This window comes from Zootoca vivipara, chromosome 10 (assembly GCF_965207765.1).
Source record: "Zootoca vivipara chromosome 10, rZooViv2.hap1.1, whole genome shotgun sequence".
NCBI classification, from domain to species: Eukaryota; Metazoa; Chordata; class Lepidosauria; order Squamata; family Lacertidae; genus Zootoca; species Zootoca vivipara.
In genome coordinates this window covers 20,910,700-20,935,213 of record NC_142593.1, presented here as the reverse complement: position 1 = coordinate 20,935,213, position 24,514 = coordinate 20,910,700, and the positions used below count along the sequence as shown (strand labels likewise).

The 24,514-nt window shown below is 43.6% G+C and overlaps 1 protein-coding gene across 7 annotated transcripts in view; it reads right to left on the bottom strand.

Annotated features, from left to right (window-relative positions):
- The window catches only part of TMEM232 (transmembrane protein 232), a 135,902-nt gene that overhangs the window by 37,609 nt on the left and 73,779 nt on the right, over positions 1 to 24,514 (bottom strand). For all 7 annotated transcript variants that reach the window (XM_088653251.1, XM_060280163.2, XM_088653252.1 and 4 more), the window contains one exon: positions 11,688 to 11,935. In XM_088653251.1, coding sequence (XP_088509377.1) covers positions 11,688 to 11,935 — 248 coding nt within the window. The remainder of the gene's footprint in view (positions 1 to 11,687; positions 11,936 to 24,514) is intronic.

The window sequence follows — 24,514 nt, the reverse complement described above, 5'->3', positions numbered from 1 at the left end:
TCTGCACTTCCACTTGTGCTGTACCTAGAAAGCAGGGGTCCGAGGGGTTTCCCCCTTGTCTCGCTCCTTTCCAAAGGAAAACCTGCTCTTTAGTGAGAGATCGGAACAAATGGCAATCGGTGCAAACCCCCAATTGCTGTTTACTCCGACTGAGCGCTAAAGAGACGTTTTCCCCAGGGGAAAACAGGGGGACAAGAGGAAGGGTGGATAACCTCAAAATCTCATGACACCTTATAGACTAATGAACTGATTGTGACATAAACTTTCAAGACTACAGTCCACTTCATCAGATTAATGAGGTGTTATCCTAAGTTTCAGATACATATACACATGATGCGGAAGACAGAGATTGTAAACACTGAGAGCAGAAGAAAATGCTGTTTATTATTCTTATTTTGTTTATTAAATTTCTTTACCGCCCTTAATCTATTTCTACTGAAGGATACCACCCTATATCTGTTGAAGCATTTTCAGCATACTCGCCTAACCTTTTCTTGAAATCATCCACAGCCAACCAAGGGACTGGCAGCTTTCCCAACTGGTGAACAACACCATCTCTTTATAGCCTTTTTCTACCTTGCTGATAGCTATTCAGACTACAAGTCTTTCTAGGCCTCCTCAGAGAAGACCAGGATTGAGTAGACCGGAGTTATTTGTGCCATATGCTCAATTGGTCACATGAGATATGAACTGAGTAAGCTTAAATATTAGCATGAGAAGATGTCAGGGACTGGCTGGCTGAGGAAAAGCGGTGGGAGCCTCCTGCCCAAGAACCCCCAGGGAGAACACAGAAGATGACAACTTAGATATTGGATCCTGGTGGTGGGAAACTGAAGAGCAGTGTGCAGAAGGGACAAGCTGGGAGGTGCTAGAAGCAAGGGGGTTGGGTGATCAAGGAGGGTCAGGAGAAGGAGGTTAGAGGCTGAGAATCACAGTGTGAGCGTGGACTCAGACAGCGAGGAGTCGGAGGCTGGCCCTGCTATGCTTCAGCAGGACAGTCCCAGTCCTGCTGGCTCGCCTCCCCCTCTGACCCCTCATTGAGGAGAGTCCTGCACATTGCTGAGCAACAAGCCAGACAGGCCCAGAGGAGGAGCTCGCTCCTTCGACACAGCCTTTATTTGCTTGGGAGGGATCCAGAGTGAAAGGCCAGAGGTGGGGAAGTGGAGCGAGTGGTCAGTTTCAGCAATGTCTTCACTGGATTAAGGCAAACCAAAGGACTCTGCTGTGCTGTTGTTTTCTGTTAATAAAGAGCTGCGTGCATTCTGTGCCTTCCGTGTGTGTGCCTGCCCTGTGGTTGACCTGGCGCATTGGCAACTCCTTGACAGAAGATAAGAAGGGCTTTGCTGGATCAGACCAAAGTCCTGTCGAGTCCAGTGTCCTGTCTCCTACAGTGGCCAATGAGATGCTTTTAAGAAGTCCACAACTGGAAAACAAAGGCAACAGGCCTCTCCCACCGCTGTTCCCCAGCAATACGCTCAATATGGGGGATAATATACTTGCCTACATTTCTTAGAATGTTCTTGTAAGAATTACTAAGAATGTAGTATACATGAAGCATTTATGAGAAGTACTACATCAATTTATTAAGAACTGAACAGACAGCAAAATGATGCTGAGCAGTGGAAATTAACAAGGCCGCCCAGTGAAACAGCAGGTAAGCAATTTAGGACTCTTCAATCCATTTGTGACACTGTGTCCTTATCTCTGTGTCTAGCTTGTTTCTGTCTGTATATTTGACTAGGTACTATCAGGTATGGCTTGCTTCCTTCGTTAAAAAAAGAAAGGAGGTCCTCTGCCTGAACATTCTTTATCTGCTCTCACACATCCACAAAACATCGACTGAAACACAAAGAAAGTGACAAGCCCTGGCTACTCCTCTCTGGTCAAGAGTTAAGTGGGTAAAAACAATTCTCTTTACATATGATGGATGTTAAACCATTACTAATCTTAAACTGCAGCTGCACAGCTGGAGAGGGATGTGGAGGCTGCTCGAGAAGATAAATGAATATGACAATTTATTAAAGATACATGGTTAGTGCTTGATGCTGCGGTGCTCTCTAAGCAAGAAGCAATGGATTAGCGTGACTTTGAAAAGAGGAGGCAAGTAATAGAGTGCCAAAGTGCAGGAGGGGAGCTACACTATACAGAACATTTTAGCTGGAAATGGGTAATGCTGGCATGTCATTGGAATGAAGAACTGCTTTGAAAAGATGCTTCGCTTTAGAGGTAAGGAAGGTGACACTTGATGTTGCTATTTTAAAAAAAACAACTTGGTTTCATAGAGAGGAGAAGGGGGAAAGTTCTGCAAAGGACACAGGCAAAGTCTGGAGATATTTAGGGGTCATTCACACCTTCTTTTGTGCAATGCTTTCTGGCACAGGTCCAGGATTTCTAAGTCGGTGTTCAGGATGGTGGTGGCTGGGGGGTTTTGTGCTGGCGCTTTTCCAGGGAAAACCTGTGTTTTACCGCTGAATCAGAGCAAATGGCAATCCACTGAAAATCATAGGTGCCAAGTTCCGGATGGAAAAATCCAGGATCAGCAGCGCCGCAGTAGGAGCGACTTCCGATGCCACTGTGCCCATTTCCAAAATGTCCACAGCGCCAGACGTCGCTTCAACGCACTTCCGGACATGCGTAGAAGCGACTTCCGATGCCACTGTGCCCATTTCCAAAAGTCTGTAAGTGCATAGAAGCGGCTTCTGGCGCTGCGGACATTTTGGAAATGGGCACGGAGGCATCGGAAGTCGCTCCTACGCATGTCCGGAAGTGCATAGAAGCGACTTCTGGCGCCGCGGACATTTTGGAAATGGGCACAGCGGCATCGGAAGTCGCTCCTACGCATGTTCGGAAGTGCGTAGAAGCGACTTCTGGCACTGCGGACATTTTGGAAATGGGCACAGCGGCATCGGAAGTCGCATCTACGCATGTCCGGAAGTGCATAGAAGCGACTTCCGGTGCCGACACGGCACCAGAAGAACATGGCCGCCGGCAGGAGCTCCGTAATCCAGGGGAATACGGGGTATTTTGCCATTCGCGACACCTGCAGGAAACGGTAAGAAAATACGGGGGTTTCCCGGGGAAAACGGGGTACTTAGCAGCTATGCTGGAAATCCACTTGCTGTTTGTAGTTCTGTAAGGAGGGTTATATGAAATATTGCAGGAAAAATTTAGGAAGGACATTGAGTTATGGTGTATTTATAAGTAATAGTGAAGATAATGAAATGTCAGACTAAGTGATGAAGAGGGGAAATCTTCAGGCGTGGCTGAGGGAAGTCAAAAAATTGTATAAGATATGAATGAATGTAATAAGATGTTTGGAAATTATATGCAAAAATTATATGGGACCCAGGTGGCGCTGTGGGTTAAATCACAGAGTCTAGGGCTTGCTGATCAGAAGGTCGGCGGTTCGAATCCCTGTGACGGGGTGAGCTCCCGTTGCTTGGTCCCAGCTCCTGCCCACCTAGCAGTTCGAAAGCACGTCAAAGTGCAAGTAGATAAATAGGGACCGCTCCGGCGGGAAGGTAAACGGCGTTTCCGTGCGCTGCTCTGGTTCACCAGAAGCAGCTTTGTCATGCTGGCCACATGACCCGGAAGCTGTCTGCGGACAAACACCGGCTCCCTCGGCCTATAGAGCGAGATGAGCGCCGCAACCCCAGAGTCGGACACGACTGGACCTGATGGTCAGGGGCCCCTTTACCTTTACCTTTATATATATATATACACACACACACACACACACACACACACACACACACACACACACACGAAAATCCACTTGCCGTTTGCTCTGATTCATCAGTAATTTTGGGGTTTTCCCCAGGGGAAGTGCTAGGAAAAAAACAAAAGAAAAGAAACCCTGCTTGGACACAGACCTGGAAATCCCACACCTGTGCCTAGAATGCACGGTACAAAAGGAAGTGTGGGTGAGCCCTTAGGCTGCAAGCTATACTTACTTCTGAGTAAACGTGCATAGGACTTTGCATGTATTACACCAGTGTTTAAAAACCTGCACTGGCTGCCAATGAGCTACTAAACGAAAGGGTGGGTTTGTTTCTTGTTTCTTGCTGACATTTAAAGTCCTAAAGAACTTGAGCTCAGGATTCTTAGCAGAACGCCTCTCCCAGTGCAGGCCAAGTGGATCTCTTCTACGAAGGCATTGATGGTCATGCTATGACTAGTAGATTATCACTTGGCAACAATGGAGAAACGGGCCTTTTTGGCCATAGCAGCCACCCTCTGGAATTGTCTCTCTCGGGTAATATGTGAGGCAGAGACAGTAATGACTTTTAAACACCTCTTACAAACTTTTATGTTTACCGAAGCTTTCCTGGACTCTGGTTCTTAATTTTTAATTTTCTGGTTTTGTATATCACTCAGTTTTATTGGTGTTTTATTGGTGTTCTGTATTTATCTTGCTTTTAGAATATTTTTTAATTGAAAGTTATTAATTTGTTTTTATGTAAACCAAGGGTTTTTTATTATATGAAGTGTTATTAAAATGTTATAAATCAATAACTGCACTGTTCAGAGCAGGCATCCCCAAACTTCGGCCCTCCAGATGTTTTGGACTACAATTCCCATCTTCCCCAACCACTGGACTGATGGGATTTCACCATTGGGAGGTCCAGCCGGCAGCTCCCTCTTCGTCTCAGTCCCGGTGATTCCCATGGAACACGAACACGACTCAGGGTCTCAGCAACCTGAGCACGCAATCAGCAGAGATGCCCACGCAGTTTCAGCGGTTGCAGCGGAGATGATAAGGCAGCAGCAGAGAGGCATTTTAAAGTGGTTTATTTACAGCTATATTACAGCATGAAGAGAGAGCGAACGATGCTTTCTCTCTTCCATCAGATCAAACAGTTCAGAACAGAACTCAGAACAGAACCAGTACAGAACTGAAAGTAAGAGTCCATAAAAGGATATACCTAGACATGTGACATATATCAGCAGCAACATGCCTAAGTCTTAAGGTGGAACTGAATCTCCTGACATCACTCCCCCATTCTGTGAAACCTTAAGCTCAGCAGTTCCAAACTGTAGCTTTTGCATATAACTGTGCAACTGTTCTTTATTTACAACCTTGGACAACATATCAGCCGGAATTTCATTACCTGGCATGTATGATATTTGGACCAGTCCTTTCTTTATGCATTCCCTTGCACGATGTAATTTTATCTGCAAATATTTGGTCCTCTGCTTGCAACTCTCGGATGCTAGCAAAGCTAAACAGGACTGATTGTCTTGATATACCTGAATAGGACAAGACACATTAACTCCAATATCCTTGAACAGTTGCAACAACCATTCACAATCCATTAAGGAGAGTGAGAGAGCGTTGAGCTCTGCTTCACAGGAACTCTGACAAACGGTTGTCTGTTTCCTGCACATCCAATCAAAAAGACAATGGTTGTATACATAACAAACACCTGAAGTGCTTTTGCTATCTGTGACATCACTACCAAAACTTGCATCTGCGAAGATTTCCAGACCTCCAGTCTTTTGACTTGTGAAACGCAATCTGTAGTGCAATCTGTAGGGATTTCACCATTGGGAGGTCCAGCCGGCAGCTCCCTCTTCGTCTCAGTCCCGGTGATTCCCATGGAACACGAACACGACTCAGGGTCTCAGCAACCTGAGCACGCAATCAGCAGAGATGCCCACGCAGTTTCAGCGGTTGCAGCGGAGATGATAAGGCAGCAGCAGAGAGGCATTTAAAGTGGTTTATTTACAGCTATATTACAGCATGAAGAGAGAGCGAACGATGCTTTCTCTCTTCCATCAGATCAAACAGTTCAGAACAGAACTCAGAACAGAACCAGTACAGAACTGAAAGTAAGAGTCCATAAAAGGATATACCTAGACATGTGACATATATCAGCAGCAACATGCCTAAGTCTTAAGGTGGAACTGAATCTCCTGACATGGACCTGTTAGCTAGGGATCATGGGAGTTGTAGGCCAAAACATCTGGAGGGCCGCAGTTTGGGGGTGCCTGGTTCAGAGGATATATTGTAGACAACACTGAGGTTAGCAGTGAAGTCAGTGGAAGGCAAATAATGTGTGTATGGCACGGTGGGGCAGGCTTATGGGGCAACGTCAATGAAGAAAGCCCTCTTGGTTTCAGTGAAAGGTATTTCAAAAGTATAGCTTTCCTTTCAGAACTTTGGGCAATGGCCACAGACCAGAGAGCTCCCTATGAGATGTGCCACACAATGCAGAGAAGCTGCTGTTTATAAAGCTGTCAAAAGCTTCCTGGGTATGTAGAGTTAGTCATGCAGTTCTCTGGATTGAGGCCCGTGTTTGAAAAGGACTGAGCATCCAGAATTGCAAATGGTTTCAACTTACAGCCAGATTTTCTGAAGAGCAGTTTACCAGGCATAATGGAAGCTGAACATCTTTGAAAATGCAGGCTTTGGGTATATCACTTTGACAGAGTGCCTGGGTGCATTAACAATTGAAAAATATGATTAAAATATCAGACGGAGAGGGGAAAGGGAGTTTATGGAAATCATCTTTTTCTATTTAGGGAAAATAACATAGCACTGTATTCCTAAATTCCTATTGTGGTTTATCTCCAGAAGACATATTCAATTACTGTATCTGTATTTCAAGGGGAAAGGGTTCCAAGCACAGCGATCCAATTAAACAAATTGACTATTTAAGGATTCTAATGTCAGGAAAAAGAAGCCAGATTCTGTAAAGGCAGGATGTGCAGGGAAATGTGCCATTTGAGCAAATGTCTCCTGTCATCTCCTTCCTTCACCAATCTTGTGTTTTCCTGAGACTTGCAGTGGCTATAAACTGAACTGATGTTTCCCTCCAGTCAACTGAGCAGTATGTTGGGTGAGAAGACAAATAATTAGGCAGTGAGGTTGAAACTAAGTTCCTTCTCTTGTGATCTCCCCCATTGCACAGCTCAGATGGTTGGCTGGGAGTTAGCTAAACAGTAGGAAGACACAGGTGGCGCTGTGGTCCAAACCACAGAGCTTGGGCTTACGGATCGGAAGGTCGGCAGTTCGAATCCCCACGACTGGGTGAGCTCCCGTTGTTCAGTCCCTGCTCCTGCCCAGCTAGCAGTTCGAAAGCATTTCAAAGTGCAAGTAGATAAATAGGTACCGCTCTGGCGGGAAGGTAAACGGCATTTCTGTGCGGTGCTCTGGTTAATCATTATTTTCATGCAAAACTAAATTATATAAATTTGACCAAAATATATTTTGAATTCCCAAGTCATGTCGCAACTTTTTTGCACTCCTCATTTTAGGAATCTGAAATTACTATAAAGTTAACAAGCCCTACTCTGGGGTGCAGCCCATGTCTGGCTTCAAAGAGAGTTTCCTTTTGTTAATAATGTTCTTACATGAAGCTTTAGCAAACACACAAAGCACTTCATCAGTGACCGAATCCAAGAAGTGTTTTCTCTGGATAGCCATACATCTCCATTTGAGTTAGCAACAATGAATAAGTGAATGGGAGGAAATTGGATGCTAAAAGCTCTTACATAATGGAAGTGAGATAACGAGAACATCTTTCGGCCTCAACATTTCATTTGCTCGTTCTTTGTTGGCTCTGGGCCAAAGCATATGCAATGATGACCACAGATAAAAGTACTTGCCTATATAATAAGGGCCCGGTGTATGCCGCACAGCCCCCTTTTTTACTGCTAGGAGTCAGAGCTGATGAACCAGCAACACACCTATGAAGTCCACTGATCACTGGCATGCTAACTCTATTGTAATGATCTCAGGCAGGCAAGCTTGCCCCGATAAGAATTAACAACTCTCTGGCAGTTTTATGGTTCTGAGCTGCCTCCCTTTGCTATGAGTTGGGCACTCTGAGTCTCAGCCGCTATATAGCAACACATAGGGTGCCAAAGTCCAGTCCTTCCTCTCTTGCACTTCCATAGCATCTTAACCCTTTCAGCTCTCCTGGTTCGGGGAAAAGGTGGGTGAACTCCCCACCCCCACCCGGCTTTCAAACAACACTTCCTCTGAACGCTGTCTCCCTCCTGGTTGCATAGCAACCCCCTCAATGTCTTCTATCTCCTCCCCTCCCTCTTGCCTGTGAGCTCTCTGAGTCTGGGAACTCTTGATAAAGGGGGGGGCGCACTAACCCCCTCCTGCACCGTCTGTGGCTGCGATCTCTCACTTCCAGAGTCAGACTCTTCTCTTCGATTCAGCCACATCCCTGACACCTATGCAGAAAGAGGCCAACTCACATGAGACGTAACTGCTATTATTATTATTATTATCATCATCATCATTATTATTCTATACTGCCTTTCATCCGAATATCATAGGGCAGTTTACAATAAAAAAAACGCAAACATACAAATCATAATAACAAACACAAACAATGCCGCCGCCCCCCCACACTTAAAAGGCCATAGATTGTTTAATTAACCAAAGGAATGTTTTTACCGGGCACCTAAAGATATGTAATGAAAGTGCCAGGCAAGCCTCCCTGGGGAGAGCATTCTGCAATCAGGGAGCCACCACAGATATGAGATTTGTATGTGCCTGAGGACTACATATCTGAGCAAGCCCTTTTATGGCATGCCTGTTTTGGCCCTATATGCCAACTGGCCAACATCAGGTAGAAGCATCACGCACAATGCACCTCCAGCTAATTGTGGCAAATCCCCCTCTGCTTATTGGAGTTCCTAACCCCCTGGGAGTTGAAGGGGAACAGGAAAAGGCCCTTTCAGGAGTTCCTTCCAGGAGCATTTTTCCCCTCGCAGTTATCAGGATCTACTTTTTTTCAAGTGCTGAGAAAATGTGTCATCCCAGCCACAGGAGAGGCTCCAAAGTTAAGCTATCTAGATCCCGATATCTAGACTGACTGAATAACCTCTTCACAATTCTTATATTAAAACAACTTCATTATCTAGAACAGGCTTCCTCAAGCTTGGCCCTCCAGATGTTTTTGGCCTACAACTCCCATGATCCCTAGCTAGCAGGACCAGTGGTCAGGGATGGTGGGAATTGCAGTCTCAAAACATCTGGAGGGCCGAGTTTGAGGAAGCCTGATCTAGAAGGCTGGAAGGGAGGGAAAATCCGGAGCAAATGAGAATTCAGAGAGGCTTGAATCTGTGATAGTATAGCTGGCACCAAATTGTACTTGCACAGAAACGTACCATGCCAGAAGTGAGTGCGTGAAATTGGATTTCTAGAGGCATGATGTAATGGAGGGCATAAGCCAAATTATGGTCAGAAATGAAATAATTAACAAGCAGTCAAAAAAAAAAGGCTGTAGACTGTAGGCTTGATGTATACATACTGCAGTATTTTGCCATTTTGGGGATTTGCCATGAAGAGAATGTCTCACTAACTACCGTTCTTTGGCAGAGACTTTTTCTTTTACTTAGGCATAATTCGTTGGGTAGGAGAAAAGATCAGGAAGTTAATATGTCTTTCATTTCACTGAGAAGCCAGTCAAAGACCATGACATGCAGCAATTGCATCTCATACTTCATATACAGTGGTACCTCTACTTGCGAATAACTCTACTTACGAATGTTTCTACTTACGAATGGAGCTCCATCCGCCATATTGTATGCGGTTTAGATAGGATTTTTTCTACTTACGAATTTTTAGATAGGGTTGCTTCGACTTACGAATTTTTTCTCCCAATGCATTCCTATGGGATTCGACTTACGAATTTTTTCTACTTACAAGTGTGCATTCGGAACGCATTAAATTCGTAAGTAGAGGTACCACTGTATACAGTATTCATCATCAGCATACAATAGTTTCATGTATTCCCAGTATTGTATTTTACCATGCATGCTAGTTATTCATTAAGTCATTGGAGTGCTTATGGTACCTACTCTAGGCCACTGGGCCAGATCTTCATTTACTGTAAATAAGTATAAATCTATTTGTTTTTTCTGATATTTATTTGCACAGTTGGCAGAATCTCAGGTTGGCATATAAAAACTGCTATGTCCAAAAGAAGGCAGAGCCAATATATCTGTGTGAGGGGGTGGGGGGAGAGAGGGAGAGGGAGAGGGAGAGGGAGAGGGAGAGGGAGAGGGAGAGGGAGAGGGGGAGAGAGAGAGAGAGAGAGAGAGAGAGAGAGAGAGAGAGAGAGAGAGAGAGAGAGAGAGAGAGAGCAGTGCCTAGGAGTTTTCTAGAGCTGCTTCAAAGAGCAGTATTAGAGAAACCAAAATAACACCCTTTAGAAGCTGTCGTATATATGCGCGCACAAACATGTTCTGCCTGTTGACATACATCAATATTTTTAATATGACTCCAGGATATTAGATTTATTTTATGTTTAACTATCTCATCTCCTTCCCTTCTCTTCCCTCCCATTATCCCCTGTTGGTCAATCATACATTTCCTGGGGGGAAAGCAGAGGCTGTCAAGAATATTTATAGCTTTGAGAATGTTTTCTGAAGTCCTCAAGAATATATTGCACTATTCTATCTGATGTTAACATTGTAATCCATCTTTCATTCAATTGTTTCATAAGCCAAAAGCCATAATGCAGCAAGAGGTGCAATGTGCAAAGTTGTTGGTTCAAATCCTGCTTCTGACTAGTTCTCGCTATGTGGCCCTAAGCAGGCCATTATGTCTCAGCCTCAACTTTCCACCTGCAGTACGGACATAATAATACTGACCTACCTTACAGAGTGTCATGAGCCAAGGCTCTGGCTTCTCAGCCTCAAGGGAAGAGGCCACACAGACTCTGAGAACATCACAAACCATGAGGATGATTAGCCAGAACCAGCCTGCGATATGTCTGCTCCCTCAGGAATCCCAGCACCAGAGAAGCTGATGGTCTCATTGCCTCTCCGTCCTGAAGATGTTGCATTGCCTTCGAGGACTCCAGTAGAACCCAAGCAAGAATATCTCATGCTGCTGGAGCCAATGGCTCCTTAAACAGGCCAAACCCTTTTATGAGTAAGAGGCTCCATTCATCCAGGATAGGGCCAGTTGCTCAGCTGAAGCTGCAGTCATACTGAAAACGCATCCCGGGCTAGTTTGTTGTTAGACAAACGTTCAAACCTGTCTTATCTCACTCTCAGCAGGGCCAGCTTGGTAGGATTGATTGCCTGAGGCAAAAAAAAACCCCGCTGCCTGCCACTGCACACCACCTCCTGCTCTGCAGGCAAGCCAGGATGCTGCCACATCCCCTCCCGCTCTACGGCCACATCTTTGCTGTCACCTCCACGGGCATGCTCTCCCACTGCCTGCGGGGACATGGGTGTGGCAGCAGGGGCGCCCGTGGCAGTTCCACCACACCTGCAGTGGAAGGGACAGTGGGAGTGCTTAAACACGATGCAGAGTTCCCAAAATAAATAGATCAGACGGAGGGAGAGAGGGAGGGAGGGAGAAACAGAGAGGCGTATTGATGCAAAGCAGAGAAGAAAATGTTTCATCCCAAAGATTAGAACTCAGATAAATTAAATCATTTCCAAATATTTTGTGTGCGCACCAAACTTTATCAGGCAGGGGAATGATGGAAGGAGAAAGGCTTACGAGCCTTATAAGTTACAGGTAGGTAGCCATGTTGGTCTGCCATAGTCAAACCAAAAATAAAAAAAATCATTCCAGTAGCACCTTAGAGACCAACTAAGTTTGTCATTGGTGTGAGCTTTCGTGTGCATGCACACTTTTTCAGATACCTTCTAAGGACATTAAAGCAAATCGCACTAAACAGCACGCAGACCTAGGAGACGAGTACCTTAAAGTCAGGCGTTTGGCTTTCTTCTCCTTAACAGACAGCTCCGATTCTCGACGCAGGATCAATGGTGGCTTTTGTACAGGCCGACGTGGCAATGGGATGTCTGGACCAATAGGTGGCAAGAAGTGGTGGCACATGGAAGTGGCAACTCTCCACCCAATGTTCTGAGCAGAAGGCGCTTCACTGGGATTTGATGAACCTTTTTCTTTCGATGCAATGAATGGGTCTTTGGGGCCTTTGCATTCAACCTAAGAAATGAATGGAAAAGGGGGGGGGGGGTACAAAAGCCAAGTATGCATGATCTACTACTAAAACAAGGTAATGACAGAACCAATCTATAAAACTTCAAAAGAGGAAATAAATAAGACATGATCGTGCTCATTTCTGCTCTCCACAATCCACTTTTGGTTCACTGATCCTTCTGTAGTCAGGAAATCTGCATACAAGGTTGTGAATGAAATGTTGAAAGAAGATGGCTTTGGCACCATTTCCCTTCTTTGGAACACAAACAAGATTTCAAGTGCGAATAATTGAAATGCCCATTGAAATATTAACGGATAGAAACATTAAGGAGCTTGGAAAAATTCAGCACTTTCACAAGCAGGTATTCGCTCAAAGCTTTCAGTCCACACTTGACCTATAGGCCTCAAAACAGCACCATGCAAGGTCACAATCAACCACCTTTATGTTCATAAGACAATTGTTCTTTCTTGGAAATGAAGAGGATATTGAATCCTTTCGATTTGGCTTTAAAATATCAATGACAACTGGTGAATACACTTAATCTTCAAGCAACCCTTTACTAGTCCAGCTACATTTTATAAGCCCATTAGTACTTGTAACAGCACACAGATGGAACAGGAGATGCTTAAATAAAGGGGAAGAAACCTGAATGTCAAATATATTTTCCAGTATCAATGAGATCTAAATGTGTGCAGCATGTTTATTAATGACATCAGGCAGATACACTGTGTAGCTATATCCCCTGTTTTAATTGGCCAGATGTAGTAACATTTTTAATCTTTGCTGTTGCAGCTTCTGCTTGTGTCATTGCTCAGCGATGGCTTTGTTCCATTCCCTTTAAAACCTGCTTTTCAGAGGTTTAAGTGAGATGACGGGGGAACACCCTCCTGGCTTAGCCTTGTACCTTTTCATCTCCACAGCAAAATGTATGTGCTTTTCAAAAAACGGAAGAAAGGAAAACTCCACGTACTCCACATAGATAACACTCAAAACATTTCAGATTTCATCTCATTATAGAACGTACCTCAAACTTTAAAATGGTGAAGGCCGGTCACATGGGTTTAGAGGGCAAACTAAGAACCAGCAGGGAAGCAGGAGGTGGTTGTTTGGGATAAGAAGAGGCCTTGCCATATACAAATCTGTGTTAAAGGTAAAGGACCCCTGGACGCTTAAGTCCAGTCAAAGGCAGCTATGGGGTAATAATAATGTAGCCAGGTGAAATCACAGAGAGAAAGAGGACATTCTCTCAAAGAATTCTGGGCGCTGTGGTTTACCCCTCACAGAGTTATAACATCCCAGCAAACCTTAACAAGCTACCATGCTTAGTTGCAAGTATTTCTGCTTGCCTGGTGAAACAATATCCTCTCTCATCCCCCACATGCTATTCTGGGGTTTTTTCCCTGCCCTCCCCCATCCCACAACCAATTTAAGAGGTGTGAGGGTGGGGGAAGCCTGTTGTGATGGTGGAAGTCTTTGTGCAGGCTTCCACAAGTGGGACCGGTTAGTTGAATCCAGCCCTCAAAGGCAAAAGGTAAAGTCCAGTCAAAGGAGACTATGGGGTTGCGACGCTCATCTGCTCTCAGGCTGAGGGAGCCAGCGTTTGTCCACAGACAGCTTTCAGGGTCCTGTGGCCAGCATGACTAAACCACTTCTAGTGCAATGGGACACCATGACGGAAGCCAGAGCACATGGAAACGCTGTTTACCTTCCCTCCGCAGCAGTACCTATTTATCTACTCACACTGGCGTGCTTTCAAACTGCTAGGTTGGCAGGAGCTGGGACAGAGCAACGGGAGCTCACCCCACCATGGAGATTTGAAACGCCGACCTACCAATCGGCAAGCCCAAGAGGTTCAGTGGTTTAGACCACAGCATCACCTGCGTCCCTTCAAATTTGTGTTATATAGAAGCAGACCTTTGGTCCCATCTAGCTACACAGGCTGGCAGTAACTCTCCAAGGTTTTAGGCAGGATATAATCCCAGCCCTACTTGGAGAGGTGAGGGATTGAAACATGGGACCTTCTGCATGCAAGAGAAATGCTCCACCACTGAGCTACGTTCCCTTCCCATAAAAAGGCAATGGTGTGGAGTTCAGGAGGGTGAACGAATCTTCTAATAGATCAGGGGAGGATCAAGAACTGTACCAGATCTGAGACTGTTTGGAGCTGTAGACCTGAAGGACATAAGAGGGTTTGGGTACAGCTCCATGAATTAGAATGGTTTATCAAGACATTAACCTCAGCCTTAATTCAGCCTCTGAAGAGAGGAAATTACAAAAAGTAAAAGGATAGCTCACATATTTTATTTTTCCAACCCAAGTCCAGAAAAAGAGTGTCAAATGTAAGGTCTGTTTCCCCTCCTAAAGATGTGGCAACAGCTATCAAAAACATACATTAGACAACAAGATAGATGCGCAGCAAGACAAAATGGATTTTTCATAATTTTCCTGGCATGAACATTACCTCTGCTGGATAAAATAGCACGTGAATGAAGTCCAAAAGTCACTTTGCTCACAAGGACTCAGTGGCTCACTGTGCTACTTTCCCAGAATTTCCTGTTGCAGAAGCTTAAATTTCACATCCTGACTCCTCCAGTAGCAGCTTAAATTGGTGCAAGCATTCCCTTATATAAGAAAATGCCTTGGCCTCAATGCCCGCCAACCTATGCCATCAAAGCTATTCACATCTATGTTGCCACCGGCTCCCCAGTATAAAGAGGTTGTGCTGCCATCATTGGAAACCACAGCAGGGCTACAGTCCGGTCAATACAGTTAAGATCCAGGTACAGCTAAAACAGGTAAGGGTTCCTGCAGCTAAAAGTGGAGCTACCTAGGCAAACTGAGCTGCAGCCCTATTTAAGTCTCCGTCTAAGGCTGTCTGCTGCTGAACTAACATATGAACCCGCTTGCATAAATCTCCAGCCTGTGCATCACTTGGAACTGTTCGGGAAGCTGCCTTGAACTCATGCCTTGAACCAGGATTCCTGGTGAAACTTCTGTTTGGGCTGGAACAACCATCTGGCTGCAACCCCCACCAGGAACAGAACAGTTTCCTGCCAGTGGTCCACATCAGTGGTGGTTTTTTCACCCATGAAGAATGGGGTAAGTCAACACATGAAAGCCTCATCAGCATCACATGATGAATTGTTATCAGCTGTGTGGCTGGGAGTGTTAGGATGCTGAGCCACATGTTGAGTGTAACGTCTGGACCAGCTCTCCTGCTATTCCATTGAAGTAGATATATGCCAAATATGAATGCAGTGCTCCTTCTTGTTGTTATGTCCACAACGCAAGCACACACATCAGAAAGAGCACCAATTCTTGAATGTGGATCTCACGCACCAGAAGACAGCATTTTGTATCTTTTCTGTACATAGAAGTAAATGGGACATATTCCCAATATGGCAAGCTCACGGATAATGGCCTGTACAGAAGTAGACAAAAACGTGGCAAGCAGGCATATTCCTTATCGAAATAAAGCATACTAGAAAGCTGCTACTCTCTGCTTCATATTCAAAACCATCTGGGCTGTAGCATACAGCATAGCTGCCAAGTATCCCGTATCCGCCAGGAAAACCCCTTTTTTCTTACCATTTCCCGGCGGTCTCCCGTTTGGTGAAAAATCCCGGTGTTGTCCCTTAAATTGGCTTCTGCCCGGCGGCCATTTTTCTGGTGCTGCTTTGCCCTTCTATGGGCACCAGAAAATGCCGGCGCCGGAAGTCGCTTCCGCGCATGACCGGAAGTTGCGTGACGCGACTTCCGGTGGCGGTTTGCCCTTCTATGGGCATCAGAAAATGGCGGCGCCGGCGTCAGAAGTCGCTTTTACGTGTTTTCGGTCATGCGCGGAAGCGACTTCCGGCGCTGGCGCCACCATTTTTTGGTGCCCATAGAAGGGCGCCGCGCCACCGGAAGTTGCATCACGCAACCTCCGGTCATGCGCGCGCTGCCGATCCCGGATCTTTACGACCCGGACTTGGCAGCTATGGCATACAGCCAGTCCAAGTGTTCAACACAAGCAAGGTTAAGAAATCTGTAGCAGAGCTACATGCTACTGCAGACTTGGTTATATTAAGACAGAATATGGCTGACACGTCTTGACTTAGGGAAGACAAACTTTAAAGTCTCTCAAACTATAAAGTCATGAACATAGTGCAAAGAGCATATTAGGATACCTTTCTTTCAATTAAAAAAAATGACTACCAAAATATATTTCGGCAGTGACCGTGGGCAGGGTGGAAGGATGAAAGAATGAAATGGTTTGCTTGAAAGGAAGCTCTACACAATAAGAAAAGCAGGAGGTCAAATACACAAAGAATGAACTCTTACACTGAAGCAAAAATGTGAGATTTTTTTAAATAAAAAAATCTTTCATGTTTTGCAAGGCAGATGGCAGAAAGCACTTAAAATAAAGCTTCTCCTTCAGTTTGCCAGCATTTACATTAGGGCAGCCAAAAGGGAGTCATTCTTGTTGACAATCTCCAAGGCACCATCACTAACTAATACAACGTTTATTGGACTATTATGACTAGGTGGGAAATGTAGGGGTGTGGGTTCTTATTGCACCTAAAGAGATAGAGATCTTTTCCATGTAAAATGGCTAGCCTACTTATGCCAGGGTTCACTTCCTCACTCTCGGCCCAGTTCAGCTTCTGGTCACCCCCAGAAAAATATTAGAGCAGAGGTGGCTAACCTGTGTCCCTCCAGTTGTTGCTCCCAGCACCCTTGAATTTTGGCAACACTGGCTGGGGCTGATGGGAATTGGAGTCCAACAACATTTGGAGAATTGCAAGTTAGCCACTTATGCTTCAGAGACTGCACTGAGTTAAACTCAAGCTACCAATTCAGCACCTGAACTTTGGCAAAGACATCAAACTCATATATTCAAGCGTGCATGACTAAATGAAGAACCTTCCTCAGATAACCACAAGGTAGGTATACTTTAACCCTGGTTCCACTGCATGCAAAACTGCATGAGCACAAAAAACCTAGGGTTGGATACAGATGCAAGCTACTTCCACCTAGTTCCCATTAACACAATGGAACTTAAGTAATCTTTCATATGGATTTAAATTGGCCCCAATTGTGACTACCCACAGCAAAGAGGATATTATCACCATCAGATGATCTTTGTGTTCATGATGTGGCCTAGATGATGAGGAGGATAAATGAACATAGATGGCTCATGTTTTTCAGGACTTTATAGATCAAAGGAAATACCCAGCCTGGAAGATTATAGGAAGACATTGCAAATTGTATTGCTACAATGAACCAGGACTGCCAGCGCATTCTGTATACCAGCTTCAGATTCCATCAGCATACAAAAAACACAGTGGCATATTATAGGCAGCATTTCAGCAGATGATGAAGAAGACGACGATTACTTGAATTAATAGAGCCACACATTAATAAATAAATAATTTAGGGAGGTTGTAAACAAACAAACAAACAAAAATGGTGCTAAAATATAGTATCTCTTGAAAATGTTTACAATCCAAAAAGGAGACACATTTAGTAGTTGTGATGCAAGGTCAGGTCTTTAATGTTGCTTTTGCGTCCTATATGACAAGTCAAAAGGAATCTATAAGCCTGTTTCTTAAAGCAAACTGTTTCTTCCTGTTTTGCCATTTGCTGTCTCTTTTGTGTACCTGGGCATTGGGGCTTTGCTGTCTCTGTGGCCTCAGGAACAACAGCCCTGCTGTTTTTCTCAATGAGAATGTGGCAGAGCATATTTCAGTTGCTTTGTAGCTCTTAATTGTCACACTATGCTGGGATTTTAGGTGGCGTCCTGTGGCATTCTGGATCACTCACAACTCTGTAATACAAATCAGTGCCCTTCTTTATATGGTGAGGATATTAAAGTGGGTTGTAGCATAAGTACTGAGGAGAGAGATGGACAGACTTTTTCATCTGAAGCCCACACTGCTTAGACCGCATTATTTCACCTTAAAGAATTAATGGGTTCTAGCAGTCAGAGGTCCGTTTAATGATTGACTCAAAACCATTTCTTACAGAATATTTTGTTCTACTCCAGTAACAAAATACAATATGCGCCTGTCTCACCCCAGTTGTGAATAGTGTACATGCATTTAAATCATCGCTCTTTGGAGGCCAAGGTACATGACAGCCATATCCTTTCCTTAATCAGAGACTGTGTCAATTCTTATTAGGGAAAAAATGGAGCTTGAAACCGACATGGAAGTGCAAAATATTCCATGACAAATGAGCCCTCCAATTTTGTTTTGTTTTGTATTCTACTGAACGACAAAAATGGACAATGCACACAAAGAGAAAAACAGACATTGACACACAAAAATAAGATAACTTCAAAACCAGGAGCTTTTGATCATAAAGTCAAAAGGAAATTTAAAAATCAGGAATCAATGAAATGGATAGAATTATAAATGGGGTATAAAAACACAATTTGCATCATACAATGAAGTAGAGAAAAAGAAAAAAGTCTTCCCTGTAGATGCCATCAAATAAAATCATTATTTCAAAGGGATTTGCCGCCTATGTGACTGCAATATCATATATCTAATGAATAAACCCCAAATGGAGGTGAAATCAGAAAGATCAATGTCACCCAGCTACTCAAATATTACACTTCTCTGAAATAGCAATAAACACAACTTCCTTGAACCACTTACATAGGATATAAAATGAAGTCTTTCTATCCCTCAATGATTACTAACCAGGAAATAAACAGTTCACTGTTTACATATAAAACCTGAATTTATCAAAAATAGACAAAATGCATGATTTATGGTCCAGGGTCACATTTTTACCTATAACTGTACTATTTATGTAATCACTTGTTTCCAAAATTTATTAACTTCAGCACAACTCCACCACATGTGCCAATAAGATCCCCACTCCCCACAGTCCTGCCTGTAGAAGAGAGATCCTGATCATGTAACTTGAGGTCAGGGCATCAGGGTAAAATACTATTGAGGGATGACTTTTAAGGAATTCTCCCTTATGCTGGTGGAGACTGATCAAAAAGGGTGCGATTTTCCATATACAATTGACTTGCATCTTGTGCGTGTTTAACTTACACAATTTGAACTTTTCGCGCTTGGTGGCTGACGGGTTGAAATCATACAAATTAAACGCACGGAAGGTGGAAAGCTTAAAAACTCTTTTTGTGCAGGGCTTTCCACCTTGCTTACCAGGCTCTGGGAGGCTCCGGCAAGATCTCGCAAAACTTGGACAGCCCTGCAAGATCCTTCCAGAGTCCGGTAAGCAAGGCGGAGAGCTTAAAAGCTGTCTGCCTTGCTTGGGGAGCACAGCTCTAGAAAGGTAAGTCTGCTCATGCAGGGGCAGTTGCAAGTGTGTGTGTCTGGGGTGTTTGTGTTGATGATACATGGTTTTGTGTATATGTGTCATTTCCGGAATGTTACCTCTGCACAAGAGGCAAGTCGACTGGACTTGTTTGGAAGTATCCCAGATATGACTGGAGCCACAGTTCCAGTGAATCAGGCATTGATATATCAGAACAATAATCTTCAACAGAGATGAAAAATAAATTATAAAAATATACAACCTCCAGAGAAATTAGTTGGGGAGGAAATAAGCCTTCAGTCTCATTAACCAAATTAAGTCTGAAATGCTGTATTATCACAGCTTAATATCCACAAAATTTAATTACTTAGAGCAGCTTAGTTTCACTGCACAAATTTGAAGACTATGCAGACCTGATTTCAAGCCTTTCCAAGTGCCTAAGGTGCACTGACCAGTAAACAGTTGTATTTCTGATAGAGGTTTGTAAAAATGTTTCCTAACTTGCTAAGAAAAGACTTATAAAGATGCTGGAATCAACTAAGTTGAGAGACAGTTAAGAGCATTCCAACAGAGTTCTTTGCTCAGAGACCCTTTCCAGATACAGTCCTACCTTGGAAGTCGAACAGAATCCGTTCTGGAAACATTCAGAAATCAAAGCACGGCTTCCAATTGGCTGCAGGAAGCTCCTGCAGCCCATCGGAAGCCGCGCCGGACGTTCGGCTTCCGAAAATTGTTCAAAAACCGTAACACTAACTTCTAGTTTTTGATCGTTCGGGAGCCGAAACGTTCGGCGACTAAGCTGTTTGTCAACCAAGGTACGACTGTACTGTATTTTGAATGCTGGATAGATGATGCTCCTGCAACAAGAAACCACTTCCTTGACAAAAGATACTCCTGCGTCCCCTGCACAAAACGAGTCACAAATGCTCTTCTATTACACCATGAATTTTTTTTTGTTTTCTTTAGAAAGGCCATAAGTTAAGTAGTTTCCAGCTTTTTTTACTTTGACGAATTCTTGCTATTCATTTTGTGCTTCTGGTCAGTTAGGTTTAATCAGCCGGCCAACATGGAGCAAAGTTATGCACATCATACAGTGTGAGTAGACACATGGCTATATGTAAATTTGAAGAGATTATGACCAACCTTACCATATTTTTGAAATTTCAGGCTAATTGCTTTCCCCCCACCCCTCAGACTTTGGGTTTGAATTGGATGCCACTTTGCTGGTCACAGGCTGAAAACCTAAGCTTGTTAAAATAGAAATTCTACTTAAATAGGTGAGACTTACCTGCAAGCAAATACATTAAGGATTAGGGTCAGAGCTTATTTATTATTAATTGAATTTATATAGCCTGGAATGTCTCCCTTTCACTTAGGGTACATTACAGGACATACTGATGAGAAGGGTACTGATAATAAGAGTTACCCCGTATCTTCTCTCCTAGGGATACTCAGTGCCCTTGTTTGCATGTAACACTAAACCAAAACTTGGCATACCATGAGCAAGCAGTCAGTCTCCAGTACAGAAGATCGCATCCACTTTGCTTCTTCGTGATCATTTTGCTGCTGTGTTGCACTGAGCTAAGCCATGGTTCAAACCCAGGCTTGTGGCCCAGCAATCCCAGAAAAACCGCAAGCCGTAAAAGCACAAAACAAACCTTGGTTACAGATCCTGGTTTGTCTGGATGGAGCTAAACGATGAGCCCAAGATTGGATGAACTTATAAGAGCAGCAAAATGATCAGGGAGGAGCAAAGCAATCAGGATCACTCCGGGAGCTCATTCATGTAAGTCAGTGATGGCCAAACTTGGCCCTCCAGCTGTTTTGGGACTACAACTCCCATCATCCCAAGCTAACAGGACCAGTGGTCAGGGATGATGGGAATTGTAGTCCCAAAACAGCTGGAGTTTGGCCATCACTGATGTAAGCCATAGTTTGGTTTAGCAAGATGCGTCAATCAGGTCATTGTGTGGCATGTTCTCTGCCTACAGCAGCCACATCGGTGGAGTGGGATTGGGCAGCTTCCAGTACAATAATGCCTTATGGGAGTTGCTGAGTTCCCCAGATGTGACAGTAGGAGAAGAAGAGGTTTCATGAGAACGGTGCTTTCAGACGCACCACCATAACTGCTACAATATCTTGTTCAAATCTTAAGGATTGGCACTAATGTGAACTTTCTCTTCGTATTAGACATGTTCCCAGTTTCCATGAAGGTATGAAACAGCTGTCAATAACAGTGATGCTTTCTTGCCCAAGGCACTTCCATGTTTATGCTGGAATCCACTTAACATATCTCATCTTATGTATATAGGATATATATAATCTGGCATATTATAGAGAACAGCTACAAAAGCAATGGAAATGAGAGGGTGGAAATAAAATTCTCATTCTCGCATTATCAAATTGTGTGTAAAAAGAATCTTGTTGCATCTTCTCTATTAATTCAGAATAGTATATTCTAATGGTTAGTAGCAGACTGTCTCCTTTCTACATTACAATATATGCCAGAATGTTCTCAGCTGGAATCTGCTGCTTTAAAACCTCCAAAGTATTATGAAATTTATGGCATAAAATGCAAACAATTCAGAATGGATCCTCTTTCCTCAGGAGGATCTTATGTATTTAGGAGCTACACAGTCCAGTCCCTGATATGTTGAAGTATTTCAAAGTGGCTTTTAAATGTTAAATATACATGAATATTCACTAGTGCTGCTAAGATACAAGATTTCCGTGTACCAGAATAAGACATTTGTTAGAGATGCATGCCATTTTTAACCTTCGAGTTCTTGAAAAACTGTGTGTGTGTATAAATTTGTGTGAATGTATAAATGTATTCAGTGCAGCAGTAAAGGAAAGGAACCAGAAAAAAAATAAGACTCAAAACTAGTAAGAAATAATTGCACCCATTGTCTAAATTAGGTTGTATTGTTATCACATTTAAAGGGCTTGGGTGGGGAAATTGATTTGAATCACACTGATTTGACCAATTGGACCCAACACGGATAGACACAAGGGCTCCCATATTACATGGAGTGGCAGAGAGGAGACAGGGTCCTTCTATCCCGCCTAATAAAGGCATAAAGAAGAGTCATGGGGAAAACTTGAAACTCCCTGGACAACTGCATACACTTTCTAACAATATAACAATTGGATATTTATTGTGTGATAATATGGTAGAGGTAAAAGTTTGTTTTTTCCTTTATGCTGGCCTTCCATCCCTTTCAATGCTTTGTTCAAAATCTTGCTGAAGGGCCTGACACCTCAAACAGAACTATTAACACACCATAAAATGTCCCTTTTTTGTGGCATGATAATTTAAATCTTATTGCCTTAGTCAAGAGGCAGACAGCCACTTAAAATGCATCACCCTAGGAAACTCTATGTACATGAAATAACTCCACATGTGGTTATGACAATTTTCAAAACACTATCGCAAACCCAAGAAAGAGGAATTTATACCCATATATTTTTCTGCAGATGCTTTGCGAAAACCACCAGACAGGACCTGGGGAGCCTGCTAATGAGATCTGGGAAGTGTTATGATTCCCATGTAACATCCAAATGAGTAGGCATTCATGAGATTGCTTCAGGAAGTAAATCAATGAACACAAAATGGTATTCCTTTTAATATCCCACCTTTTCCTCTTGGGTTTCTTGGGTGGATGAAGTTCTCAGATGGTCTCCCACCCAGGGAGTGACCAAGACTATGCCACATTAGGTTAACTGAGAGTAACCTACCTGCTAGACCAGGGATGGGGAATCTCTGGTTCATGGGTCAAATTTGACCCACAAAACCATTTACCCCAACTTTTTCAGTCCTATGCTCAGAGCTTGGGAAGCACTGTGCAAGGGACTTGGGCATTTGGACAGGAAAACACACCTGTCAATAATCTGGCACCAGGTGACTGACAGGTAGGTTATCCCATGGGGTGGGTACCGGTGACAATCTGATCCATTGGGCCAAAAAGGTTCCCCACCCCTGCTCTAGGGCCTATTATGTCTCTACTGACTTCTCAGTGGTACTGCTCCCTTGAAACTGCGTAGGCAAAACCCCTAGCACCTTCTCAACATTTTCTCTCTCTCCTTCTCTCATAGAGACCTATATAGCATAAGCAGTGGTTCAGCTCTTGATTTGCACTTATTCAATTGGCCAAAGGCAAACAACCAGGGATATTTAGACAAGAATACCTACTATGCTCACCGGCTAAATTCCCCCCTGTTCCCTAGGGTCTGGGCTATCACAAAACTGCATTTTAAATCTCCTAAGCTTATTTCCAACTCAGTTAAATAAATCAGGCATTCTTATCTAATTTCCTAAGATAATAAGAATGGACAGAGTGTTTAATGTATAATTTAACTTTGCTGCAGACACTGCTTATACCAAATTCATCTTCCTTACCTGTCTGAATTCTAAAGCCTATTTTTGTAATCCTGTTCTGCACTGTGAAGAATGGAATCTAATTTCAAAGAATATTTATATGTACTTTCAAAATGCCAGACATTTCAAACCCAGAGACACTACCCAGCTCTGGAGGAGAAAATGTAGCCCCTCTACCAACTATGCACTGTTTCTCCTTGCCGTTACATTATTAGTCATGTATCCATTGATGAAACTTTATGTAGAATAAATCTAGCGTTAAAATAAATAATCAGAATGGCATCCATAACACTTTCTCAAAATTCAAAATTTACCCACTGGTCCAAAAAGTGGGCAACCCCTGTCTTAGGTTATATGATGCACTCGATGCAGATGGGTGTGTGTGTTAGGATTGCCATATTTTGAAGAGCAAAAAAGAGGACACATTTGCCGACTACTACTTTTAACTATGGATCGCTGTGAAGACTCTCATTTTACATATCCATGAAAAAGAGGATAGGTTCTGGAAAAAGAAGGCATATAGCAACCCTAGTTTTGTGTGTCTATATGTATATGTTTCTACACCCCGCAAAAAATGTAAGTGATTTACCCTGGGTTGTAATCAATGTAGCACAAAAATTTCTTTGTACAATGGAGTGTTCTCCATCCCCACCCCTTCTTCTTCTTCTTTGCCAATCACTCGTAGCCGAGTAAGATAGTCTTCCATAAACACAGTTTTAACAGTGAGTCCGTAAGTGATTGTGGAGGCCAATTCTGGATCCACACGCCCTTCCACAGTCGGGACATTGGTTTCCGGGAGGGAGTTGATCACGGTGTGGATTTGCCAAGCGTGCCTTCCTCTTAGCATGTTTCTCCCTTGTGTCCTGAGTTTGAGTGTCTTCAAAGCCCATGACACCTTTGGTAAAGGCTTTTCTCCAACTGGAGCGCT